The sequence below is a fragment of the Myiozetetes cayanensis genome, unplaced genomic scaffold (genome assembly GCF_022539395.1).
Source record: "Myiozetetes cayanensis isolate MyiCay16 unplaced genomic scaffold, myiCay2020 scf1, whole genome shotgun sequence".
Classification (NCBI taxonomy): Eukaryota; Metazoa; Chordata; class Aves; order Passeriformes; family Tyrannidae; genus Myiozetetes; species Myiozetetes cayanensis.
Window position 1 is genome coordinate 84,796,650 of NW_026086604.1, and position 21,965 is coordinate 84,818,614.

At 47.9% G+C, this 21,965-nt stretch overlaps 1 protein-coding gene across 1 annotated transcript; it reads right to left on the bottom strand.

Annotated features, from left to right (window-relative positions):
- Window positions 1-521: 521 nt before the first annotated feature.
- NRN1 (neuritin 1) lies at window positions 522-9,375 on the bottom strand. Its single transcript, XM_050323269.1, has 3 exons — window positions 9,019-9,375; window positions 4,886-5,030; window positions 522-1,840 (listed from the first exon to the last, which is right to left on the bottom strand). The coding sequence occupies exons 1-3, from the start codon at window positions 9,071-9,073 to the stop codon at window positions 1,609-1,611; spliced, it is 432 nt and encodes a 143-aa protein (XP_050179226.1). The 5' UTR covers window positions 9,074-9,375; the 3' UTR covers window positions 522-1,608.
- Window positions 9,376-21,965: the final 12,590 nt, after the last annotated feature.

Consider the following 21,965-nt stretch of genomic DNA (forward strand, 5'->3'; position numbering starts at 1 on the left):
CTGCGAAATCAATACCCCGTCCCCCCCTTCCCCTTGCTCCTTCGGCTGAGCTGCCTTATTAATTATGAAAGGGCTCCTCTGCGCCCCGGCCCCGGCTCCGCAGCCTCCTCTTTAATGGTGGTTGCTGCCTTCCCTCCGTCGGGGCTCCGCACGGCTCCGCGCCCGCGGGAGAGCCGCGCCGCCCGCCCCCTCCTCTGCGGGGGGCTCCCTTCGCCAGTCCCGGGCGGCTGGGAAACTGGGGTGCTGCGCTTCGCGGCTTCGAGAGGAGGAGGAAGGTGGGAGGAATTATAGCGTATTTTTAACAAATAAATGAAGGGGGGGGGGGGGGAAGAAAGGAAGGAAAAAAAAAAAAAGAAAGGCAGAAAGGCTCCGACTAAGCGACTCAGCCACCCTGTCCTTGTTTGAACTGAAATTGCCATGTTCGTCAAGGGGTGGGTTCAGGATTGAGACTTCCTTGCCTTAAAAGCCCTGTCCTTTCCAAGATATTCTAGGCATATTTTATAAAAAGGACGACACCCTCATTTCAAACAATAATTTTTATTTTATACTTCTGTCTATACTTTGTAGCAAATCTTTTTTTGTTATTTTTTTGCTGAATTGACTTTATAATAAACTTTTGTTTAAATTACATTTTTATCTCTTTTAAAATCACGGCTCTTTTTTTTTTTTTTTCAAAATCATTTCGCTGCTGTTGTGTTTTTTTGTTTTTTGTTTTTTTTCTTTAGGTTTACATTTAAGCCCCCTTTTTGTGATCTCTACGGTTGGATATTCAGGTATTTTACTGGTATGTGTAACATCTAAAACAAAGAGGAGGAAAAAATTAAAGGCAGTGAATTCGGAAAGATGCCTTCGAACAGCAAGTAAAGGTAAACTCTCAAGAGATGTTAGCAGCATTCCTTCACTTCTCCGGGCATTTAGACACGTCTTTCTTTCTCTTCCTCCTTCCTTCCTTTCTTAACTGTTCGTTTCCCTCTCTTTCTCTCCCTCTCTCGCTTTCTTTTCCCCTTGAGGAAAATTTTTCTTTTTTATTTATTTTTTAAAATTTTTTGCAGTGGAATGACCAAAAAAAACAAGCGACTGTGGAGGAAAGATGAGAGATTGTGAATTATTCACCATATGCTTCACACGTGGACATCTACCTTGGATTTCTCGCCAGTGCCTTTTTCTGTCTGCGGTTTTGGTTCTCGCCTCGCACACTGCCACATTTTTAGCGGAGCCCGTGGCTCGCCGGGAGGTACCCGGCCGGTTACAGCCTTAGCAGTAGGTGGCCCAGAGCCGTTCCTGAGATTGCTTTTGCGCAACGAGGGCTCGAGTTTGTTTCTTTATATTTTTTTTCTATTTTTGATTCGAAGCGTTAGTAAAGCTGAGGTCCGATTTGGGCTGCGCGCCGCTGCCTGTTTGGTAACATTTGGCAAATAAAACACAAAAAAATAAAGGGAGAACGCTTCCACAGTCCTACATGGGTGTTTCACCATCATCAGCCACCACCACCACCATCATCATCATCATCAACCACAGAAAAGCACAACGTCCCCAAAGCAACGGATGGACACTTCCTCTATAGATCCAGCACATGGAGAGGGTGTGGGTGTGAGTGTGCTCGCCCCCCTAGAAAGGCAGCCAGGTCACTAGGGCGGCCCACAGAGCCGCCAGGAGCAGGGGCAAGGCCGGCGGGAGGAGGGACGGTGCCGCGCCGCTGCCGCCTCCGCACAGTTCAAATAAGCTGCCTTGGAAATCGAGGTTTTTGGATTCCCGTCTCAGTTTCTCCCAGAGGTCTGTCGCTCCTTCCTGGCAGTCGGTGAGCGCTGTGAGGGTGCAGGCGTGGAAATCATCCCAGTACCTGCAGGAGGGGAGAGCAGCCGGCATCAGAACAGGCACGCGCCCACCTTTCCAGGGAGCGGGCCGCCCCCTCGGGCCACCGCCCCCACCTCCCGATGGCGCAGCCTTGAAGGGAGGCTGGCGCCAGGCGGGGAGGAGCCGCTGGCTCTGGTTTCGGGTGTCCCCCCTCCCCAGCCCCGCCTTCGGCACCAGCCCGGGCGGGGTGATGCAAGAATTGCTTTGCTGGGTCCCTGGCGGAGGGGTCTTTGACTGAAGTGGAAAGAGGACATGGACCCCTCGGCTGGCAGAAGCCAGCTTAGGAGCCCACCGGCTCGTCCCGAGGGTTTTTCGTCACCGGTGGGAGCGTGGAGGCGGGGGTGGGAAAGGCACCGCTTTTCCCAGGCAGGAGGTAGTATCCTGGAGGGTCCCAGTGTGGCGTTAGAAAACCTCTGGAGGGATCCTCCGGGGCGGGAGCGAGCCCTTACTGCAGGGGCAGGAAGGGAGGAGAATGAGAAGAAGAAATAGGAGAAGGAGGAAGGAGCATCTTCTCCTCTCCGTCCCTCCTGGGCGCCTCGCACCGACCCGCAGCGGGGCGGTGGGAGGGACCCCTTATCCTATAGACCCGGCCAGGGGTCTATAGGCAGAGAAGGGATTCTCTTCCCCTAAGGATATTTTCCAGCAATTACCTCACGTTTTCCCTTTTCCTTTCAATTCCCTTCTTCACGGGGAGTGGACCGGGGTTTGTCACCAGGGCAGAACCCGTCCCATGGCCCCACCTGAGGAGGGGGCGGGAGGAGGTTTCCTCTCCACGTCTGTATTATCGAAACCCACCCCGAATCTCCCCTCCGCCTCCTATTTCCCCCATGCCTCCAGGCAGACGTCTGCAACCCTGGATCTCGATTTTCTTTCTTTTCCTTTCCCCCCCTCCCCCAAAGTAGTCCTACAGCCTCTAATTTATGAGCACTCTTAAGCTGGTTGTAGACTCCCAATGTTTGCTACATTTGTAATAAATAATGAGATACTGAGAAGCCAGAGTCTGAGAGTGTGCCTCTCCTGCAGTATTTCTGCTGTAATTGCATCTCCCAAAGGAAAATTAAATCTTTCACCATCTTCTTTCAATACACATCCCAGCACAGGGCGAAGGCAATTGGGTGGTGGGATGTGGTAGGGGAAAGGGTCGTTCTTGTAAAATAGGTACTTTTTACATGTCAGGACCACCTCTGGTCTGGCACTGCAGGGTAAAAGAACATCATATCAGGACGCTGCTGCCTCTGGGTATTTATTTCTGATGTAGGACACAAGGTAAACCGCAGCCCAGCATTTACAGTGAGGTGCCAGCCTTAGTAGGTGTTTGACTCAGAAATCTCTAGGTAGGAAGAGAGGAGTGTTACAGAGTCTCTTCTTACTTTCCCTTTTTCCTTTCCTTTTTTCTTTCCCTTTTTCCCTTTTTCCTTTCCTTTCCTTTCCTTTCCTTTCCTTTCCTTTCCTTTCCTTTCCTTTCCTTTCCTTTCCTTTCCTTTCCTTTCCTTTCCTTTCCTTTCCTTTCCTTTCCTTTTCTTTCCTTTCCTTTCCTTTCCTTTCCTTTCCTTTCCTTTCCTTTCCTTTCCTTTCCTTTCCTTTCCTTGCCTTTCCTTTCCTTTCCTTTCCTTTCCTTTCCTTTCCTTTCCTTTCCTTTCCTTTCCTTTCCTTTCCTTTTTCCCATTTCATGTAATTCGTTTTTTGATTTTTTTTTTTTGCGTGCAGCAAAATCAGGAGAAAAATATTTCAAATGTAGTTCTCTTTTTTTTTTCTTTATTTTGTTCGTTGTTTTTTTTGACGGGGAGTCGGTGCTGGAGAACAGCAACGGGGGAAAGATGGGAGAATACCCTATGCTGCAGCGTCCTTTTTTTTTGTTTTGTTTTGTTTTGGGGTGTTTCTTTTGTTTTGGTGGGGCTTTTTTGGTTGGTGAGCTGGTTTGGGGTTTTTTGTGGTGGGTTTTTTTTGTGTGTGTGGTTTTTGGTTTTGGTTTTGGTTTTGTTTTAATTTTTTTTGTGTGTTTTTCACCCCCGCCAAACATATCGAAAATGACCGTTTCTTCCTCCCTGCAGACCCGCAGAGCAGCAGGCGAGGCCGAAGCTGGCGGCTTCATGGCCCCCGGCAACTGTCCTAGGTTTCCCTCCCACTGTTGCCCCGAGATCTGGGGAAAATTACCCCAAACGTAAGGGCTCCTCCAGCTGTCCTGGTTCCTCCAGCTTCGGAGAGGAATTGGGAAGATGCTCCTGCCAATTTTGCAAGGCAAGCTCTTTTTCTCCCTTTCTTAATTTTTTTTTATTGTTGTTTTCATCATCATGACTATATTATTAGTAGTAGTATTGTTGTTGTTATTATTATTGCCCTTTATCTTTGCACTTCCTCCTGTTGCTCTCTGTGCCGGGAGCGGGGCGAAGGTTGGGGGAGAAATGGGCTTTCCCGGGGCCACGGAGGTGGCAAAGGAGAGACGCCGCTGGGACGGTACCCCTCTGCCGCTGGGTGATTCATATCATGGCTGGGCTCTTCCTTTTAATTACATTTTGCTTTCCGAGGAATCGCCTCCCCAGCGCCGGCTGTCCCCAGCCAGGGTAGGTTGCCTCCCCCGGGCCTGCCTCTGCTTTCCGCGCTCGGGGGAACCCCGGAGCCTGCCAGTGACCGTGTGTCCCGAGGGCAGCAATAAGGAAAGGGATAACCATCCCCGAGCACCTAATGTCAGCACCACAGTGCAAAACAGGGGAAGAAAAAAATACACTAAGGAGGGGAGGGGCGTGAAGCCCCAAACAAACCACCCCAGATTCACGGAGACAAAAAAAAAAAAAAAAAAAAAAAAAAAGACATTGTAAAAATTCCCTCCAGACTTCACTATTCCCCTAGCCCGGCCTGTCCCCACGGCAATGGGGATCCTGGGGGCATAGAATCCAGTCCCAAAGCGTAAACCCCGCGTTACTTCTGTTCCTTCCCTCCCTCCACCATCCAGCCTCGCCCCCCTTGCCCAGCCCAGGGTGACCCCCTAGTCCCATTCTCCCCCGTGGCCCCGAAGGAGAGAGGAAAGACCTACGCGCAGATCGTTTGGAGATTTCTCTTGTCGTCCAGGTCCTGCGGGTAGTTGGCCATGTTATCGCCCAGCCGCAGCAAACAGTCCGAGAAGCCCCTAAAGACCGCATCGCACCGCCCCGCCGCTCTCACCGCCTGCACCAGGTACGCTGGGGGGGCAGTGGCACAGGTCAGCACCGCCGACCCCTCGCCCGCCCCGGCCCTCCGCCCCGCCGCCCCCCACTCGCCTCTTCCCCCCGTTCATTCCGCTCTCCCTTCCCGCCCCGTATTGCATTGCTAAAGGCGCGACCTGGGGCAGGAGAGGGGCGGTGGGACTGAGCCAGGGTCGCCATCGGACAGTCGAGCAGGTGAGACAGGGGCTTTTCGCCCTTTGCTTTTTTAGTATCGAAGGATTCGGTGCCCGTGGCTTAGCAGCGTTCAATTCAGTAATTTTTAATTTCTCCCCCTTTTTTTTTTTTTTTTTTTTTTAATTTGAATGGCGAGAAGAAAGGGAGGTGAAGATGCGCTGCCTGCTTCTCCACGGACTTGGTCCTTTGTTAGAAAATTCCGCCTTGAAGCAGCAGGCACAAGCACACGGACACGCTCCCTGTCGCCTCCCAGGTCGCAGGGCAAATACCGAGCAAGGCGCAGCGGGAAAAAATAAAATAAATTTAAAAAAAAAAAATCGCTAGAAAGAGCTGCGATAGAGACACTCAAAGAAGGGACCGCGAAGTCACGCAGGCAGCTGCAGGGGCGTCAGCCTGGCCATGCCTGTGCAGGACGGAGCCGAGGTGAGCCCCTGTCCCCCAGACCCGCTGCCCCAGGCATCCCTCGGGATGGGTCTAGGAAAGGGTGCTCGGTTCAATACAACAGTAACCAAGACAAGAACAACCGCCTGCAAACGGGGAAAAAAATGAGTTAACGGGGTGCGTGAGATGACTCCTGCCGTGTGCCCCGAGGGGGCACGGGACGGGACGGGACGCAGGACCCACGGCCCGGCCTGTGTCGCGCACAGCATCGCGCACACGCCGGCAGCAGCCCAGCGAGCTGGGCTACCAGGGCACGGCGAGGGGGCTGATCCACAACAGCTCTCCTGCCCGTGACAGGAGCTGGGGACACCGTGGTGTCCCTAGGCCTGGGGAATGCCGCTGCGGCCAGCAGGGGCGGGAGGGGCTGCCCCCTCCCTTGCGGAGGAGCTCCCTGCCGCCCACGCGACACCGTCGGGTATTGGGGTGGGGGTCTCCCCCAGCCCCGTGTCCCCACGGCATGGCTGTGACGGGGGTGTGTGTGTTTCCTTGCCGGTTACCAGCTACAAGCTAAATGGCTGACTCCAAAAGAGACTGTTTCAACCCAAATCCCCCTCTTGCTGTTTGTTTCATCGCTAACATGACTTGGTGGCCACTCCCCTCTACACACACACACACACCAGCCGTCATATCAAACCCCCAGCAGGCTCCAGACATTGGCTACGATAGGAAAAAAAAGCCAGGCAAACAAATAGAGAAGAACCGAGGACCATCCCGAGGGTAAAACCATGTCCTATAAAACCCGCGCCATCCCGCTCGGGCAGCTACAGCGGGAAAGGGGAGGGGGAATTGCCGCGAATTCCTCCAAAACCGTGTCGGGCTTCGCTGAAAATATAGGGTTCGAAAAGGAGCCTTGCCCCAGGCCGGGGCGGGGTGTGGGAGAGGATCAGGTTTGGGACTAGTGGCGAGTCGAGCATCCCTCTCCCGAGGGGCAGTCTGGCCCTGTCTGCCTGCGCCACTCCCTCCGCACAGGATACCCCTGGTCCAAAGACGCCTTAAACATTACAAATAATTTTTTTAAAAAAAAGCAAAAGCGGATAGACAAGGGTCCTGTCTGGTTAAAAGACAGTGGGACTTCTCTTGAACTAGGTCGTTTGTGCCTTGCAGTGGCCACGACCTTCCACACCCCCCGCCCCAGTTCCGAGATAAGAGTGTGCAGCAATGTGCTATGCAGAAGGACCGCAGGAGCCCTCTGTGACGGACCGGGCCCCCTCCCAAAAGCCGGTCCCCCGTCCTGCTACTGGTCCATCCCTCCTGTCCCTTTCGCCGAGACTCAGTCCCCCGCGCCCTCCCACCCCCCACCCCGGTCACCTCCCAGAATGTTGGGGATTTCGGACAGCTCCAATCCTCTCTCCTTAAATAATTTTTTTTTTTTTTTTTTTTTAATAAGCCCCGGTGCACAGACGTTTTGGGAACGAGCCGAACATCCATTTCACACGAGCCGCTACCGAGGACGGGGCAAAGGCAAACGGCCCTTTGCAAACCCCACACCGACAACCAGAAGCTGATTTCGGGGAGGGGGGAAGTATATGGAGAGGAGGGAGGGGGAAGGTTACCCGAAATACCGAAGGAGGAGCAGAGAGGAGAAAAGCCCTCCACGAGCTTCAAAGCCGTCCCCTCCCAGGGCACCGCAAAGCCACTGCACCGCCACCATCCCCGCGGTGTGCAGCAGTATTTGGGGGTAACTTTCCGAATGACTGCTCATGCTCACGCCAGCCCGGGAACGGCGTTTCCCAGGGACTCTAGCTGCCTTTTGAAATTTCACCGTCAATAAAATCCTTCCTCATTTGAACCAAATAAACACACAAGAAAGAAAATCCTCCTCCAAACGAATGAACCCACACACATACAAAAAATGCAAGGACTGAAATTAAGAATAACATCCAAATAAAGCCTTTCCCCTTCTTTCTCTGACAGTACAAAAAATGGCCTTCTGAAGAGTTCAGCCTCATTTAAAATGGAATGGCAATACGAATTGAGGGGTTTGCATCATTTAACCACATTTCCCAGAGGTCAACATTTCATTGCAATATTTTTTTCCTTTTCCACATGAGGAAATGTTCAAGGGATTTTGCCTCCCTTTTTAAATTCTCTCCCCTCCTCCTCCGTTTTTTTCCCCCCTCTTCTTTCTTTGGTACCCACAAAATGCTGCAGAGGTTTTTATGGAGAGAAGGGTGACCGAGCAAAAGGATCTCTAAATAAAAATGCCGAGCATTCTTTTTTTTTTATTAATTGTATCAGAATTCCTTTGCAGGCAAATATTTTCAAAGGGCTCTTCACACCTCGCAGTCTAGATAATAAAAGATATGTTATAATCCCCCTTTCCTTAAAGCCCAGTTTTGGATCATGTTAGGGAATATGCATATTCAATATATAATCTTTAAAATCTGCCTGTATAGGACTAAAGTAGTCATTAACTTGGATATTGTTTAATGTCCATAACTCAAAAAATTTTCATCTAAGAAATGTTGTATAAAATGAACCCCAGAGCAAACCAACAAAAGCAACCATAAAAACACCCGAGATACTAAACAAAACCAGCAACGAACACACAAAAACACATACCGGCATGGAAGGAAATCTGTTCTATTTTAAGTAACAGCGTATATAGAAATTTTTTGGACCCGTTCGGTTTTTGACAGTGCCTCTCCAAGCACAAAATTAACGATTGGGCAGTCGGACTCCGCGATTTTTAAAAAATATTTTGTATTTGTTTAATTCACGCATTTGGAAGGATTTTTTTTCCCCCTGAAGTTAATGACAGGTTTTGTTTGATTTTAGGCTACTCTGCAAATGGGAAGACCTTCAAGTTGCCAAAGGGAGCCCTTCGCTTGTCCCCCTGATTTTCTGCAAAAAAACTTTACACCTATATCTCTCGCAAGTCATTTCATGCCGGTTCTTATTTTTCTGTCCCTCGAGGAGGGGGGCAATTTCTTAGCACTGGAGTTATCAAATTGTAAATGGAAAGGAATGCAGGGGATATCCGAAAACCATGATACAAATACAACCGTTCGTGGGGACGGAGAGAATAGGAGGGAAAAAAATGAGGAAGGGAGGAGAATAAAAAGCAAAGTATGAGCGAGCATGCACCGATTCAGGAAAACGAACAACAAAAGTGATTTCAGAGGAATCAGAAATCGGTTCCTGAGGACTTCCCTGCCTTGACAGCGTGCCGAACAGCGAGGTTGCCACCGCGAAGCGAACGCGGGCAGCGGAGAGCGCGGAACGGGGGTCCCGCCGCCGCCGCCCCGCATCGCGGACCCCGCGCAGGTTATCCCGACATTTCGCTCCTGCATGCATCAGCCGGGCTTGGGTGCGCACAACTTGACACGAAATTTGGCAGTCCACTTACCTATCTGTACAGCAAGGATCAGAGAAATATAACTGCCGTTCAACTTAAGTCCCATCCTACATTTAGTAAAACCATTTGCGGCTGCAGATCTTTAAATAGTTACTTTGGAGAACGTGGGGGAAAGCTGAAAAATAGACATTGCCAACAAGTTCCGAGCAGCGGAGGACTTTGCAGACAAGGGGGGGAGACAAGAGGAGAAGGAGAGGAAGAGGGAGGCAGCGGGAGAGGGCGAGGAAGGCTGGCTGGGAATGGTTCGCTCCATTAGGAGGGGGCGGAGGAAGTACAGCCTCACGCCCACCACCGGCCCTGACGTGGGGGGATGACACCGGCCGGGTTTTTTCCCCCCTTCCCTTTTTTTTTTTTTTTTTTTTTTTTTAATATAAATGTGCACCTTGGAAGAGAAGCGCCATTTATAGGCATCGCAGGCTGGATTTACCCGCTCTCCCCGTGTCCCCCCGCCCCATTAATCGCCGGGAAACTCCCCTCCCCGCGTTCCTCCTGCCCCATGTGGTGGAGACGGGGGCGGCAGCCGGGACGGTTTCCCCGGGGCGGGAGAGATGCGGGGTCGGGAGGGGGGGACACACGCACACGCACACAGACACGCATACACACACACATGCACACGCAGACGGAGGAGCCACCTCCCCGGGGGTGGGGATAGCACGGCAGAACCCCCTCCGCCCCCGGGGCCGCCTCGTCGGGGCTGGCCGGCCCAGCCCCCGCGCTGCGCAGCGCGGAGGGAGAAAGGAAGGTGCGGGGGTCTCCTCCCCCTGCCCGCCCCTCCCCCACCATGACGTCACCCCCAGGCTGAGGTCTGGGGGGTGCGGAGGAGGGGGGGATGTCTCTCCCGGCCTTACGGCAGGTGCTGCATCCCGGCGGCAGCAGCGCGGCTGTGGCACCGCAGAGGGTGGCGTGGGGAAAGGGTCACGCGTGGGGCTGCCCTGGGGAGTCGCGGTGGGGCTGGTCTGCAGGTGGGGCCGTCGCACCCCGCCATCGTACCCTGTCTTCTGGGGACAGGCTACAGGTGTGTGGGGCTGGGTGGAGGGGATGGGGCTGGTCGAGGCTCCAATGAGCTCTTCCAGGGACAAGGCTTGTGCTGGGGTTTCTCTGTCAGCCTGGCACCCTCACAGAACCTTTCTCAAGGCCATTCCCTCCATCAGTGTGAGAGTGGCCTCAAGGTGCTGGCATGGGTTTCTCCCAGTGCTACGTCACCAGACAGAACCCTATCCTACAACCTTCTCCTGTGGGTCTTCCACTGTGGAGTTTTTACCCCCAGCTCAGCACTGACCTTCGCCAGCCATCTGTAGCATCTCCAGGAGCCATGTGGAGCTGGTTGGACTGAGAACTACTGTTGGCCTCCTCTTCTCCCAGTCCCAGGTCCCCCCTTCTCTGCAGTCCTGCAATGTCAACAGTGCTACAGGGCCCTGGACCAGCTGGGCTGCTGGTTGGTACCTCTCTTTTACAAACCACATTTGTCAATACTCAGACCTGAATGGCAGCAGATAGCAGCTGCCAGGCTGGGTCCCCATGATCCCTGTGGGCTGCAAATGCCTGAAGCCCCCCTGGCAAAGACAGCGATTGCATGGAGTTAAATGGCAGTGCAACTGAATGTAGGGAAACCGGAGGGCAAGAAGGAAAGCTTCCTTGCTGAGAGCTCCATTCACAAAATAGTCCTGGTGAGTGCCACTGCCTCTTTAGGTCTACATAATGTGTTCAGTGGCAGCCTGCAAGTGCATCCTCTCAAAGTTACCATGAAACTCCAACCACTGTTTCTCCAACTCAAAAGCAGGGATAATCTTGGGTAATTAAACTGGCTACCAGCTTGGACCTACAGATGAAAAATGTTGGCTTGTCTCCTCTGCACCTTCCCATTATTTCTTTTTGGTCCACCTTTTCTTCCTATTTATAGATCTCCACTATGAGAGATGAATTAGAGGACAGAGCTAGCTGAAAACTAACATGAGGAATTAAAATATAAAAAAGGTTCATTTTCAGCCAGCTCCCAGAGCCCTCTCAGCACTTGGGCACGTGGTAGTGAACGAAGTGCAAGGCACAGGCTGTGGGGCCATGTCCCCTGGCAGCTTGCCCTTCCATTGACTCCACCATAAAACTGCACCCCAGAGTAGGGTTGTCTTTCACGTGCTCCTGAAGACATTGGCAGTGGCAAGGAGGCTAAGGCTAAGCTTCGCAGTGTGCATAAAATTCTCTTTCGAAGTAAGAAAAGTTTTGAGTTTAAGCTGGAGCTAAGGCAAAACACTTTTACCCAGCTCTTTGCTGCTGTGGTGATGGGTGATTCTGTAATGCGACAGAGAGAATGAAGCAGATATCAAAATGTGGAGCCCTATTCTTTTCCCAGGAGGGTTGGGTTAGATAACCCAAAAGATCTTTTATTTCTCATAATTGGTGCATTATCAGCATAAAAAAGGAAGAGGGTGAAAGGAGTGTGGGTGTACATGGATATAAATGCTGAAGTTACCAATTCTTGGCAGCTTGACCATTTGTGGCTGCCTTTGCTGTTAAGACAGACAAGGCACCTTTGCAGGAGCACGAGGTTGTGGAGGTTGCAGCAAGAGGAATTTCTCATTTCACTCCTCTTCCCTATTGATAACTCTATTGGATTATTTGTACATTCATATCTGCTACGTTTTGTCTACTCCTTTTTTTTTCTGAGGGCAGACAAGCTATAACATCAGGTTAAAGGTTGGGCTGGCTCCAAGAGGCTTGTGTTGAACATTGCACTCTGCAAATCTGCTTTGGAATGAACTTTGGGGCAGTTTCCAGTGCACAATCAGGAAGAGTTTAATATCTGGCTTTTGATATGTATATCACTGCCGAAATGACTGGAGCCTCTGGCAATCTGGCCACAAATCTCATAAGATTGGGCATTTCTGGGGGTTTTCTGGCCAAGACGTAACAAAAAGAGATCTCACAGCTAGAGGCATCAATTACAGAGAAGAAAAGGGCCTGGCCAAATTCCTCTAAATGTTCTTGACTATTGGGGCAGTCCAGCTCTGTCTGAAATTCAAGCCTGGCTCCAGCCTTACCACCTTGCCTGCCCCAGGAAGGGGCCCATTGCACTATAGATTCTGAACAAAAGCCAGCAGTTTCAGCCCATCTCAAATAGCAGCACTCTCAGCTCTACTGGGAGCTGGGGAGCAGAATGAAGTGGGGACAGTTGTTTATCAAAATGTCCTTTTGTTTTCTTTATTTTTTTTCTTTTTTTTTTTTCCCAGCATGGTATTAGACGGTGTAATGTTTTAGAAGGCACTTGAATATCAGCCCATCTCTAAGAGACATCTGTCTGTATTTAAGGAGGGGAGTGTCTGACGGGGCCCTGCTCAGTCCCTCTTGGGACAATTTGCTCATCAGCACGATGTTGCCCTTGTTTTTAAGGAAAAAGGGCTCCGTCCTGGCAGCAGCCTCATGCTCCGCTTGTTAGGGTTGGCGGCCGTGTCGTCCCGTGGCTGTGTGTGATTGCTGCCGTGGCGGAGGCAGACGGACAGAGCCCACGGCTGCTGGCCAGATATAGCTCTGCCAGAGATAGCGACGAGCGCAGTGTGGGCTGCATCGTGTGCCCAAGGGGCTCGCTGAATTTTTGGGTAGGCAGCCCTGTGCTGTTGCTGGCGGGCACAGAGCAGTGTGCTGGGCAGCTGGTTTAAATCCAGCTCAGCTCCATCGAAATCATCTACCACAAGGGGACCCACCGCGTTTAGAGGATGTGTTTTCACATTTAGCTTTCGGCTGGCTGACTGTCATGGCTGAACCTCAAAAGAGGCAGCCGGCTCAAGGTAACAGAGAGCTGCTTTCCCTGGCAAAGCTGTCTGCATCTCAGCAATTATTTTTCAATTCTTTTTTTTTTTTTTTTTTTTTTTAAGTATTACAAAATATCTCTTCAAACAGCTCACACCATGGGCTTCTTACTTCATGTTTACAGGCTAGTAATAGGGATAAAAACCGAAATCTTCTGTGCTGTCAGTCAGAGACTGATTTATTCTGAGCATCGGCTCAGGTTGGAGGGGAGGGTCCAGTGATCACGGTGATATTTAAAAGTCCCTCCCATGGGTGTTGAGAAATGTATTCGCTCTTAGCTCATCCTGCAGTAACACCGCCTCTACCAGGAGGTGACCGTTTGCTTTTTTCTCTCCCTCACCGTCAGCCGGAGACCTGGCCCTGGTGAAGCTGATGGGAAACTGGAGTCAGTGACTTTAGTCTCCACACCCTCCTGTCTCAGAGCTCTCCCGAGAAGGAGGGACAGACTGACAGCTTTTTACAGTTCTGCAGAGGTGGCTTTCCTTGTTTGTGCTGTGGCTCCCAGTCTTCAGCTGCTACCTTCCCCAGAGGAAGGTGGCCAGCCAGAAAAATACATGCAAATATAAAACCTAGCTGACAAATGAATAGCTATTCAAAGTATGATCCTCCAAGATTATATTTAAGCAGAAAAATTACACTGAAAAAGTGACAGGTAGGATTAAAGAAATACCTTTCGATAACACCCAGACTTCTAAAGCTTTTTTGGGGTGGTCTTGTTCATAAGACATCTGGTTTCATTACTGGCTGGATGTGTCTGACTTTAGCAAAGCGGAAGAAATTAAGGTTTTTTGTCCTACATCTGTCTAGAAATTAGTGCTCAAATGGCGCTTTAACATTGACCATGAAAATCATTGTCATTTGATGTCTGTGAAAATATATTTTTAAAATAAAAAATGGTGCTCTGGTTTCAAATACAAAATTGTGAAAGAAAAAAGTATGTAGCTGAATGGATGCTATAGGGATATTATTGCTTGATACTGAATCTCTAAAAAATGCTGGCTAAGGTATTTGACACAGAAAAAGTGATCTGATATTAACTTAGAAAAGTATTAGGATAATGTAATTTTCAGACCCAGCTTCTGTGATTTTCAAAGGGAAATACCAGAACACCAGACTTCTCTAGGTTCATTTGAAAACCTCAGTCTCTCTGTTCATTCTTCAGTACTTTATTCTTTTAAAAAGCAGTCTTGAAAAACCAAGACATCACTTGACCATGATCAGCTTGTGCCAGCCAATCCAGTAAGGAAAGCACTGTCTATTATAAAAAGAGTAGTGTTTGCATTTAACTGCACTCCCCAGGGATATATTTTTAGGAGGATGCCTGTGCGCTCACTCAAAGCTGCATCCTATGAGCATGACCCCTTTATATTGGATTGTGGCACTGCCATTGCTGCTGAGCCCAGGCAAGCTGAGGGGGTATGCGAGCCTGAGCTGCTCTAGCCAGATGGAGTTCACACCCACTACAATTATGTTTGCAACACATGATTTGCTTAAAGTGCCTGTGAATGTTTCAAAAGAGTAGCATGGTTTCAGTAAAGCAGTCTCAGAAGAAAGCAGTATCAGTCCTTGGCTCTTTACCACTGAAATTTTCCTTCAAGAAGGAGAAGCCTAAGGCCAGTCTTAGGTTTTTCTTTTACTTTGATGGGAAGTGTTGAACACTTTTCATCATAGGCTCAAGGGAAGTTTACTGACTTAGAAAATGGCTGTGAAAAGGCTTGTATTAGTGGATTTCCTGGCATCCAGAATTACTATTGTCATAGAACACAGAACCATAGGACAACACATGTTAGAAGGGACCTCCAGAGATCATCTGGTTCAACCTTACATAGAAAAGGGAATCTAGATTATCTAGCACTCTGTCCAGTCATGTCTTGGAAACCTCCAGTGCTGGAGGTTGTTCCGGTGATTGCTTCATTATGGTGAAATCCACACCCCATAAGGAATTGGAAGGCTTGTGATGAGCTGTATGTATTATGCCAGAGCTGCTGATCACTCTCCAACATCCTTAATAGATACCTTGGCCAGGATACTTGTCATCCTGAGTGCACAATAATAACCTTGAATGCACTCCCATGGCATTATGATAATTTTGGCTTCTCTGATTGCAAATGCCAGTAACCAAGTTCTGGATCTTGGTTCAGAACCAAGCTTTGATGCCAGAGTAACAGTGCAATTCTCAGAACACAAACTGGGTGCATAAACCCTATATCCTCAATATGTATCAATAACTAGTATTAAAAGTTGCTGACTTGTGAACATTTCCTGCTTCCATGGACATTGGCAGCACAATTTCTATTGACCACAGTGAGATGGGATGTACCTCAGTGAGGTGATATTCTGATTCACGTGTTTCTGCCATTGATTTATAGAGTATCTACTGCCACAGCAGCTATTAACCTTCAGTTACAGTACGACTTCAATAACTGAAATACCACTCTGAGTTTTCTTTATAACAGTCAATATGATTTGTTCTAGAAAAAAAAAGCATAAACATATATTTAAAGAACAAGCCATATCAGATTTCCAGCTGTCATAGGAAGGTACTGCTTCTACATTTCAAATTTTTCTTCATCAGTCCTTAGTCATGAGAACCAAAGTTTCAGGGGAACTTGGGGATTTAGGGAGCAGGAAACCAATGTGTTAATTAATTGTGGGCTGATGAGAACATTGCCAGGACAGATGTTCTGCCACTCACACGGGCATTGCAAGAACTTCAAGCGAGATCTCACTTTCCTAGGAAGGATGAAATCTGAGAGGAAGAATGTATACAAAGGTGAAAAGGGCTCTGTGACAAGGAAATGCAGGATTTATCTGTACACGCATCTGCAGTCTGATTTGCAAAGATGCTGAGGGACATGAACCTTCTTCATCTCCCTCCTTCTCCACTATTAGCTTTATGAACATATTTATGACACTGAAAACTGGCAAAGGTCAGAGATCAGTCCCATGAGTCTGAGTAGAAAGCTTCTTCCTAATGTGAACTGGGAACTGTTTTCAAAATCGTGACTTGAGCAGAGAAGTATACATTCACTAAAACCCATCCTTGTTCAGAGCCTGCATTTGGGCCACATTTGTTTTGTGCATGCCACAATTGGCACAATTAACTCAAATATCACTTTTATGTGTCAGCTGCCATGCAGGTGACTGCAGCTGGAAAAGTCAAGAGCAATTCCACCGTGGCTGTTCATAAGTGCATGGAGCAACCAGACAGCTAGCAGCCTCCTTGAGGATTTGTCTTGCTCCTGAGCATGATCTAGCAGTGCAATAAAAAAGCTGGAAAGGGATGTGGGTAGCTGTGAACTAAGACCTTTTATGCATCATTTATCCATTGCCATTAGCTTACATGCATCCAGGATCTAAAACCACCTTTGTGAGCATCAAAGGCCTTTGCCTAGTAACATTACTTCTCTTTCTCATGTTGTTCTTTGCCTGTGCCACCTCTGATCATTCTCATCTTTGGATTTTGTATTGAACTGTTTGCTCTGCTAGACCTTAGTAATTTGGGGACTGAACCCTAAGGGCCTTGGACAAGCCCTCTCCGGCTGGGGAATAGGCAGTAGCCATTAAAGGGAGACTGGGAAGTGGCAAGCTGCTGTAGTTTGTCTGTCCTGTCACTAGAGTGAGACATGCTCACAAGCATCCTGGTCTCCTCTTTCTGGAGGTGCTGAGCAGGCCTGTGGGGTGCTGGTACTCATGGTGGCATTGAGGGGGCATCCTGCACCATGAAGATACACCTTGGTATCTTCAGCAGGCTGAGCCTTGTGATTAGGAACTCTCCAGATTACCCCATTCTACTGCAAAGACATATATTTTTTTTTTTTACAGATCCCTTAGAATAGTGAAAGTGGGGAAGAGGGTGGAAGGGCCCCTAAAAATCCTTTGTCATGACCTCTTGATAGCTGTGATTACTAACCCATGATTCCTGGGTTGATCCTATCTGTAGTCCAGCAGAGTCCCCAGAATCTTTCTGTTGACTTCCAAAAGTCTTTGAGACAGACCATCACACTGCTTAACCTGAGCAAGACCAAGCTGTAAGATATGTATTGCAGATATTTCTCGTTGAGGCAGCAAGGAGAGAAAACTTTTTGCTGAAGGTTAAAAAAAGGCAGCAGTAGTTCTGACATCTAAATAAAATGACTCATTGAGAAAACTGCCCTCTCTCCCCTCCTGTGACATGCCCACCTGAAGACCCATGATTCATGACAATGTATTTCAGAGGGTCCCATAAGGACATTATTTTCTTTTCCCCATTTTTTCTTTTTCTCAGAGCAAAGTGTGATGCCCGGCCAGTGAGTGGCTTGTGCAGTCCAGACAGAGAAAGCAAGCTGTTAAAAGGTAGTGATTGCAGCACTGATCTCTTGCAGGCTCTGCAGTGTGAGGAGGTGGTTCTGAATCACAATGAACTTAATTGAACAAGAAATGGCATTGATTTTTCCTTTTCAGCCCTCCCCATTGCTCACAGCAACAGTGCATTGAGCCCTCTGCCCATGCCAAGCAGCAGAACTGCACAGCACAGTAGAATGGAGATTTTTTACTTTTGTCCTAAAACTAACATGTGTTTATTTTTAAATAGGTTAAAAAAATGAAGCTCTCCAGGCTTTGAATTGTCATCAGGGGAAAGCATTGCAGGTGCAGTATGAGTTTCAGGAGTCCAAGGAAGCTGGTTGTGTGAGAAACTGTGGCTTGCTCTATAGTCCTCTGACAAGGAAATAATGTTGTTCGTGAGACTATGTGATTGTTGGAAGAACTAGAACAACATAAGAGCAAAGCTGCTGAAGAGCTCCTAAAAGGTCACTTTATTTTACTTTTTTAACTTTGACAGATAAAGGTGCATAAGCTCTCTTCAATCTACAGGGAAACAAGGAAGGAAAGCATTCCATACTCCAATTATTGAATCAATGCTATTTTTTGCCCTATTAGGCATGTTAACACATAATTACATGTCCGAACAGCTAGTGATTTGCTACATAAACTCTTTAACATATCAGTGAACATATGCAGGGGTTTACTTTTATTTAGAAGTGTATGAGGTGTGTGCAAATTTTCCAGCGTCTCTCCCACTGATTTCCCCAAAATGTTAAAAAAAAAAATAAAATAATGAAAGTATCTGGGAAACTCACTAGCAAATTCCTGCTCTGGTATCATAATTGGGTTGCCTGCAATTCACAGTTTGTTTTGTTCTTGTGGGGAGTTCTTCAGCGGAGATTACCAGACTGAGCAGGGGAGGGAAGAATGTCTAAGGGAAATTTAGCTGCATGGCACTAGGTAGAGCAGTACATGCCATATATCACAGTGAGATCAGTTCTATCCTTAATGAACATGTATCCCCAGTAGCAGGTACTGGACAGCAGATCAATTAGATCTTGTGTTGGAAATGGGAGGGGAGGACAAACCCCACCACACTGTCGATTCCAGCTGCGTTCAGCTTTAATGCTGGGGCTGATCTCAAGAACTGGCTGCTGCAGAGTCAGCACAACACCTTCCTCTCGCCTGCCTCCTGCCACTTGATATTTTCAATGCTTTCTGAGGAGTGATTAAATAGATAGTGAGCATGTATCGGGTTTCATGGAAAAGTCCTGTCATTGACTTCAATAAGAGCAAGATCAGACTCTTCTAGAGTTGATATAATTCATGAAAGTGCTGAACATTGTACAAGAACTGAAGCAGTGTGTTGTGTTGCAATATGATACATTTAATGAAGTTACTGGCATCCAAGCACTCTGCCTAATGGGAAAAAATGCAACCAAGAATTGCTGTTACCAAAAGGAGGGGCCACACTGAGCAGCCTAAGAAATGATACTCAAGGAAATGGCAATATTTTGGGTTCGCATGCCTGTGAACGTTTTCGGCAAGTCTTCATCAGACCTCTCCTGGTCCTGCTAAACATCCACATTCTGAAAACTTACCTTCAACCTCAGCAGAGAAGGCCATGGATTTCACCTCCTCCAAGCTTCCACCAAAGTGACAAGAAACTGGTTTTCACATTGTGAGGGAACAGGTGGTATTTCTGCCCTCCTGTTAAAGGGAAGTCTCTAACCAGCTGAGTTAGGTTGAAGAAGTCAGCCAAGACCAGAAGCATCAAGGCAATACAAAGTGTTGGGAAGAACTGGGTGGGACTGTGCTTCTCTCTGTGAAAACAAGAGCAGAACCATTTGCCACAGCTCATAGCAGTGGTTTTGGCTGGGCATATCTTTTGCAAGCAAGACCTTCATGCCAGCAGGTAAAGGCTATTGCAGGCCCACCAGCCCATTCCCACACCTAATGCCCTTGTCTTCCCATGATGAAACTGCTGAGAGACTGGAGGTTGGTTGTGAGCACCTGGAGAGTGTATTACATCAGTTGGCACTGTGTGCGTTAGAGGATGAAACACCATTCATCTCGAAAGTGGGGCAGCTGTTCAACTACTACATCTGGGTTTGGATTCTGCCATTTTCCAATAGACAGTCTTGAAACAGAAAAAAAAGTATCAGGAAAAACAATAGGAAGCCTAGCAGTCTGATACTCTATAAATCAAATACAGTGAGACTACAGGGTGTAGAGTTTAAAACCTAAAATATTTCATATGTGAAGAATATTCCAGTGATCCCATTGTGAAGATTACACCTAGCTTTACATGCTAAGTCTCCTTTTTCTGACTTTCTGAAAAAAAGAGCTGCTTTCTATTTGCAAATTTTCAATTATTTTCTCTAGCCAGAGCAGAATTTTTGTGTGTATAAAGTCTGTGGTTAATCTGACAAGGCATCTTAAAGAAATAAGTCTTTACATTGAGACTGGGATTTCTTGTTGGTACAGGATTTTAAGGTGGTGTTTCGTTTTGTTTTTGTTTTTGTTTTTATTTTTTTAAAATTTAATTTAATTTTATTTTATTTTAAAACACCCTATCTCAAAACTCAAGGTATGGAAGCATATAATGTGATTATTTAACTTTCTTCTCAGAAAAATTATTCCTCTATAAATATTTTGACAAGGACATTGTTAAATTTGAAGAATTCTGCAGTGCAATTGTTTTAACACATACCTCTGCTTTTAATCTGCTTTGTGTCAGCAACAACCTATGCTCTTATTTAAAGAAAAAGTCTGTCTCCCTACTAAGTTGCTGTGCTTTTACATGAAAAACAGAATGGGAAACCCTCTTCTGTCTATACTAGAAATTTGTGAATGAAAAGACAAACTTAGGAAAATTAGAGAAAACTGGGCAAGCAGCTTAAAACAGAATCAGAGAACATGATAAGTTGAAAGGAACCCACAAGGATCATCGAGTCCAATTCTTAGCCCTGCACAGAACCATCCCCAAGAGTCATGCCATATGCCTGAGGGTATCATCCAAACGCTGCTTGAACTCTGTCAGGTTTGGTGCTGTGACCACTTCCCTGGGGAGCCTGGGTGCTCAACAACCCTCTGGAGGAAGAATCTTTTTCTAATATCCAACCTAAAGCTCCACTGACACAACTTCAGGCCATTCCCTCAGGTTCTGTCCCTGGTCACCACAGAGAAGAGATCACTGCCTGCCCCTCCTCTTCCCCTCACGAGGAAGTTGTAACTACAATGAGGTCTCCCTTTGGTCTCCTCTTCTCCAGGCTCAACAGACCAAGTGGCCTCTGCTGCTCCTCATATTGTTTCCCCTCAAGGCCCTTCACCATCTTGGACACTCTCTAATAACTTAATACCTTTCTTATATTGTGGTGCCCAAAACTGCCACAATATTCAAGGTGAAGCTGCACCAGTGCAGAGCAGAGTGGGACAATCCCCTCCCTCAACCAGCTGGCGATGCTTTGCCTGATGCCATTCAGGACACGGTTGGCCCTCCTGGCTGCCAGGGCTCTGCTGACTCATATTACACTTGCCATTGACCAGGACCCTCAGGTAGGTCCCTTTCCATGGTACTGCTTTCCATCACCTCATTCCCCAGTCTGTACGTACATCCAGGGTTACCACATCCCAGGCAGAATCCAGCACTTTCCCTTGTTGAACTTCATATGGTTGCTGATTGCTCAGTCCTCTGATTTACTGAGGTCTCTCTGCAGGGCCTCCCTGCCTTTGAGGGAGTCAGCAGCTCCTCCCAGTTTGGTGTCAGACATGCTTAACATCCCTTCCTGTTCTGCACCCAAGTCATTTATGAAGGTGTTGAAGAGCACAGGACCCAAGACGGAGCCCTGGAGGGCTCGAAAGCTTTACTGAAATCCACACAGATTACATCAACTGGCTCCCTTGATCACCTAGGTGCCTTACCTTGTCATAAAAGGAAATCAGGTTTGATAAGCAGGACTTTCCTCTCATGAAGCCATGCTGGCTTTGACTGATGACAGTGTTGTCTTTCACTGTTTTTCAATACTTCCCAGAATAATCTTCTCCATAACTTTACCAGGCACTGAAGCAAGACTGACAGGTCTGTAGTTTCTGTTGTCCTGCTTCTTACCCTTCTTGAAAATCAGGACAATATTTGCCACCTTCCAGTCAGCTGGATTCCCAAGACAGGCCAAAAATCTTCAAGATAGGTTTTGAAATGACATAAGCCAGCTCTTTGAGAATTTTGGGATAAATCCCATCAGGTCCCATGGATTTGCAGGGATCCAGCTGAAGCAGCAGACCTCAGACAATTTCAGGGTCCACTGGGAGTTGATAATTCCTTCAGTCATGGTCCTCCAGCTCAGGGCACTGAGACCCCCTTGATCTGTCATCTGTGTTGAAGACAGAGGCAAAGAAAGCATTAAACACCTCTGCCTTGTCTCTGTCCCTGTTTGTGAGGTGACCATCCTTATCCTGGAATAGGATGATGATATTTCTATACTGCCTTTTGCCTTTAATGTATTTAAAAAAGCTCTTTTTATTGTCCCCCCACATTTCTGGCAGATTCAACTCCAGTTGAGCTTTGACTGCACTAATTTTCTCCCTACAGTACAAGCAGCATCTCTGAATTCTTCCCATGTCACTTAACCTTGCTTCCATTGGACATACAACTTCCATTTTTGTCTTATTTCCAAGAGAAAATCCCTGCTCAACCAAGCTGGCTTTCTGCCTCACCTGCTTGACTCCCAACATTTGGGAATTGCCTGCTCCTGTGCCTAAGGAGGTGATGTTTAAAAAGTGATCAGCACTGACGGACTCCAGCACCCAGGGGACCTTACTTACTAATTCCC

What these genes read in the sequence shown, in the direction of transcription:
- NRN1 (XM_050323269.1), bottom strand. Translation starts at nt 9,073, where the DNA reads ATGGGACTTAAGTTGAACGGCAGTTATATTTCTCTGATCCTTGCTGTA. An exon ending in GATCCTTGCTGTACAGATAG is followed by an intron (nt 5,031 to 9,018) that starts GTAAGTGGACTG and finishes CTGCCCCCCCAG; the next exon opens with CGTACCTGGTGCAGGCGGTG. An exon ending in AATCTCCAAACGATCTGCGC is followed by an intron (nt 1,841 to 4,885) that starts GTAGGTCTTTCC and finishes CCCCTCCTGCAG; the next exon opens with GTACTGGGATGATTTCCACG.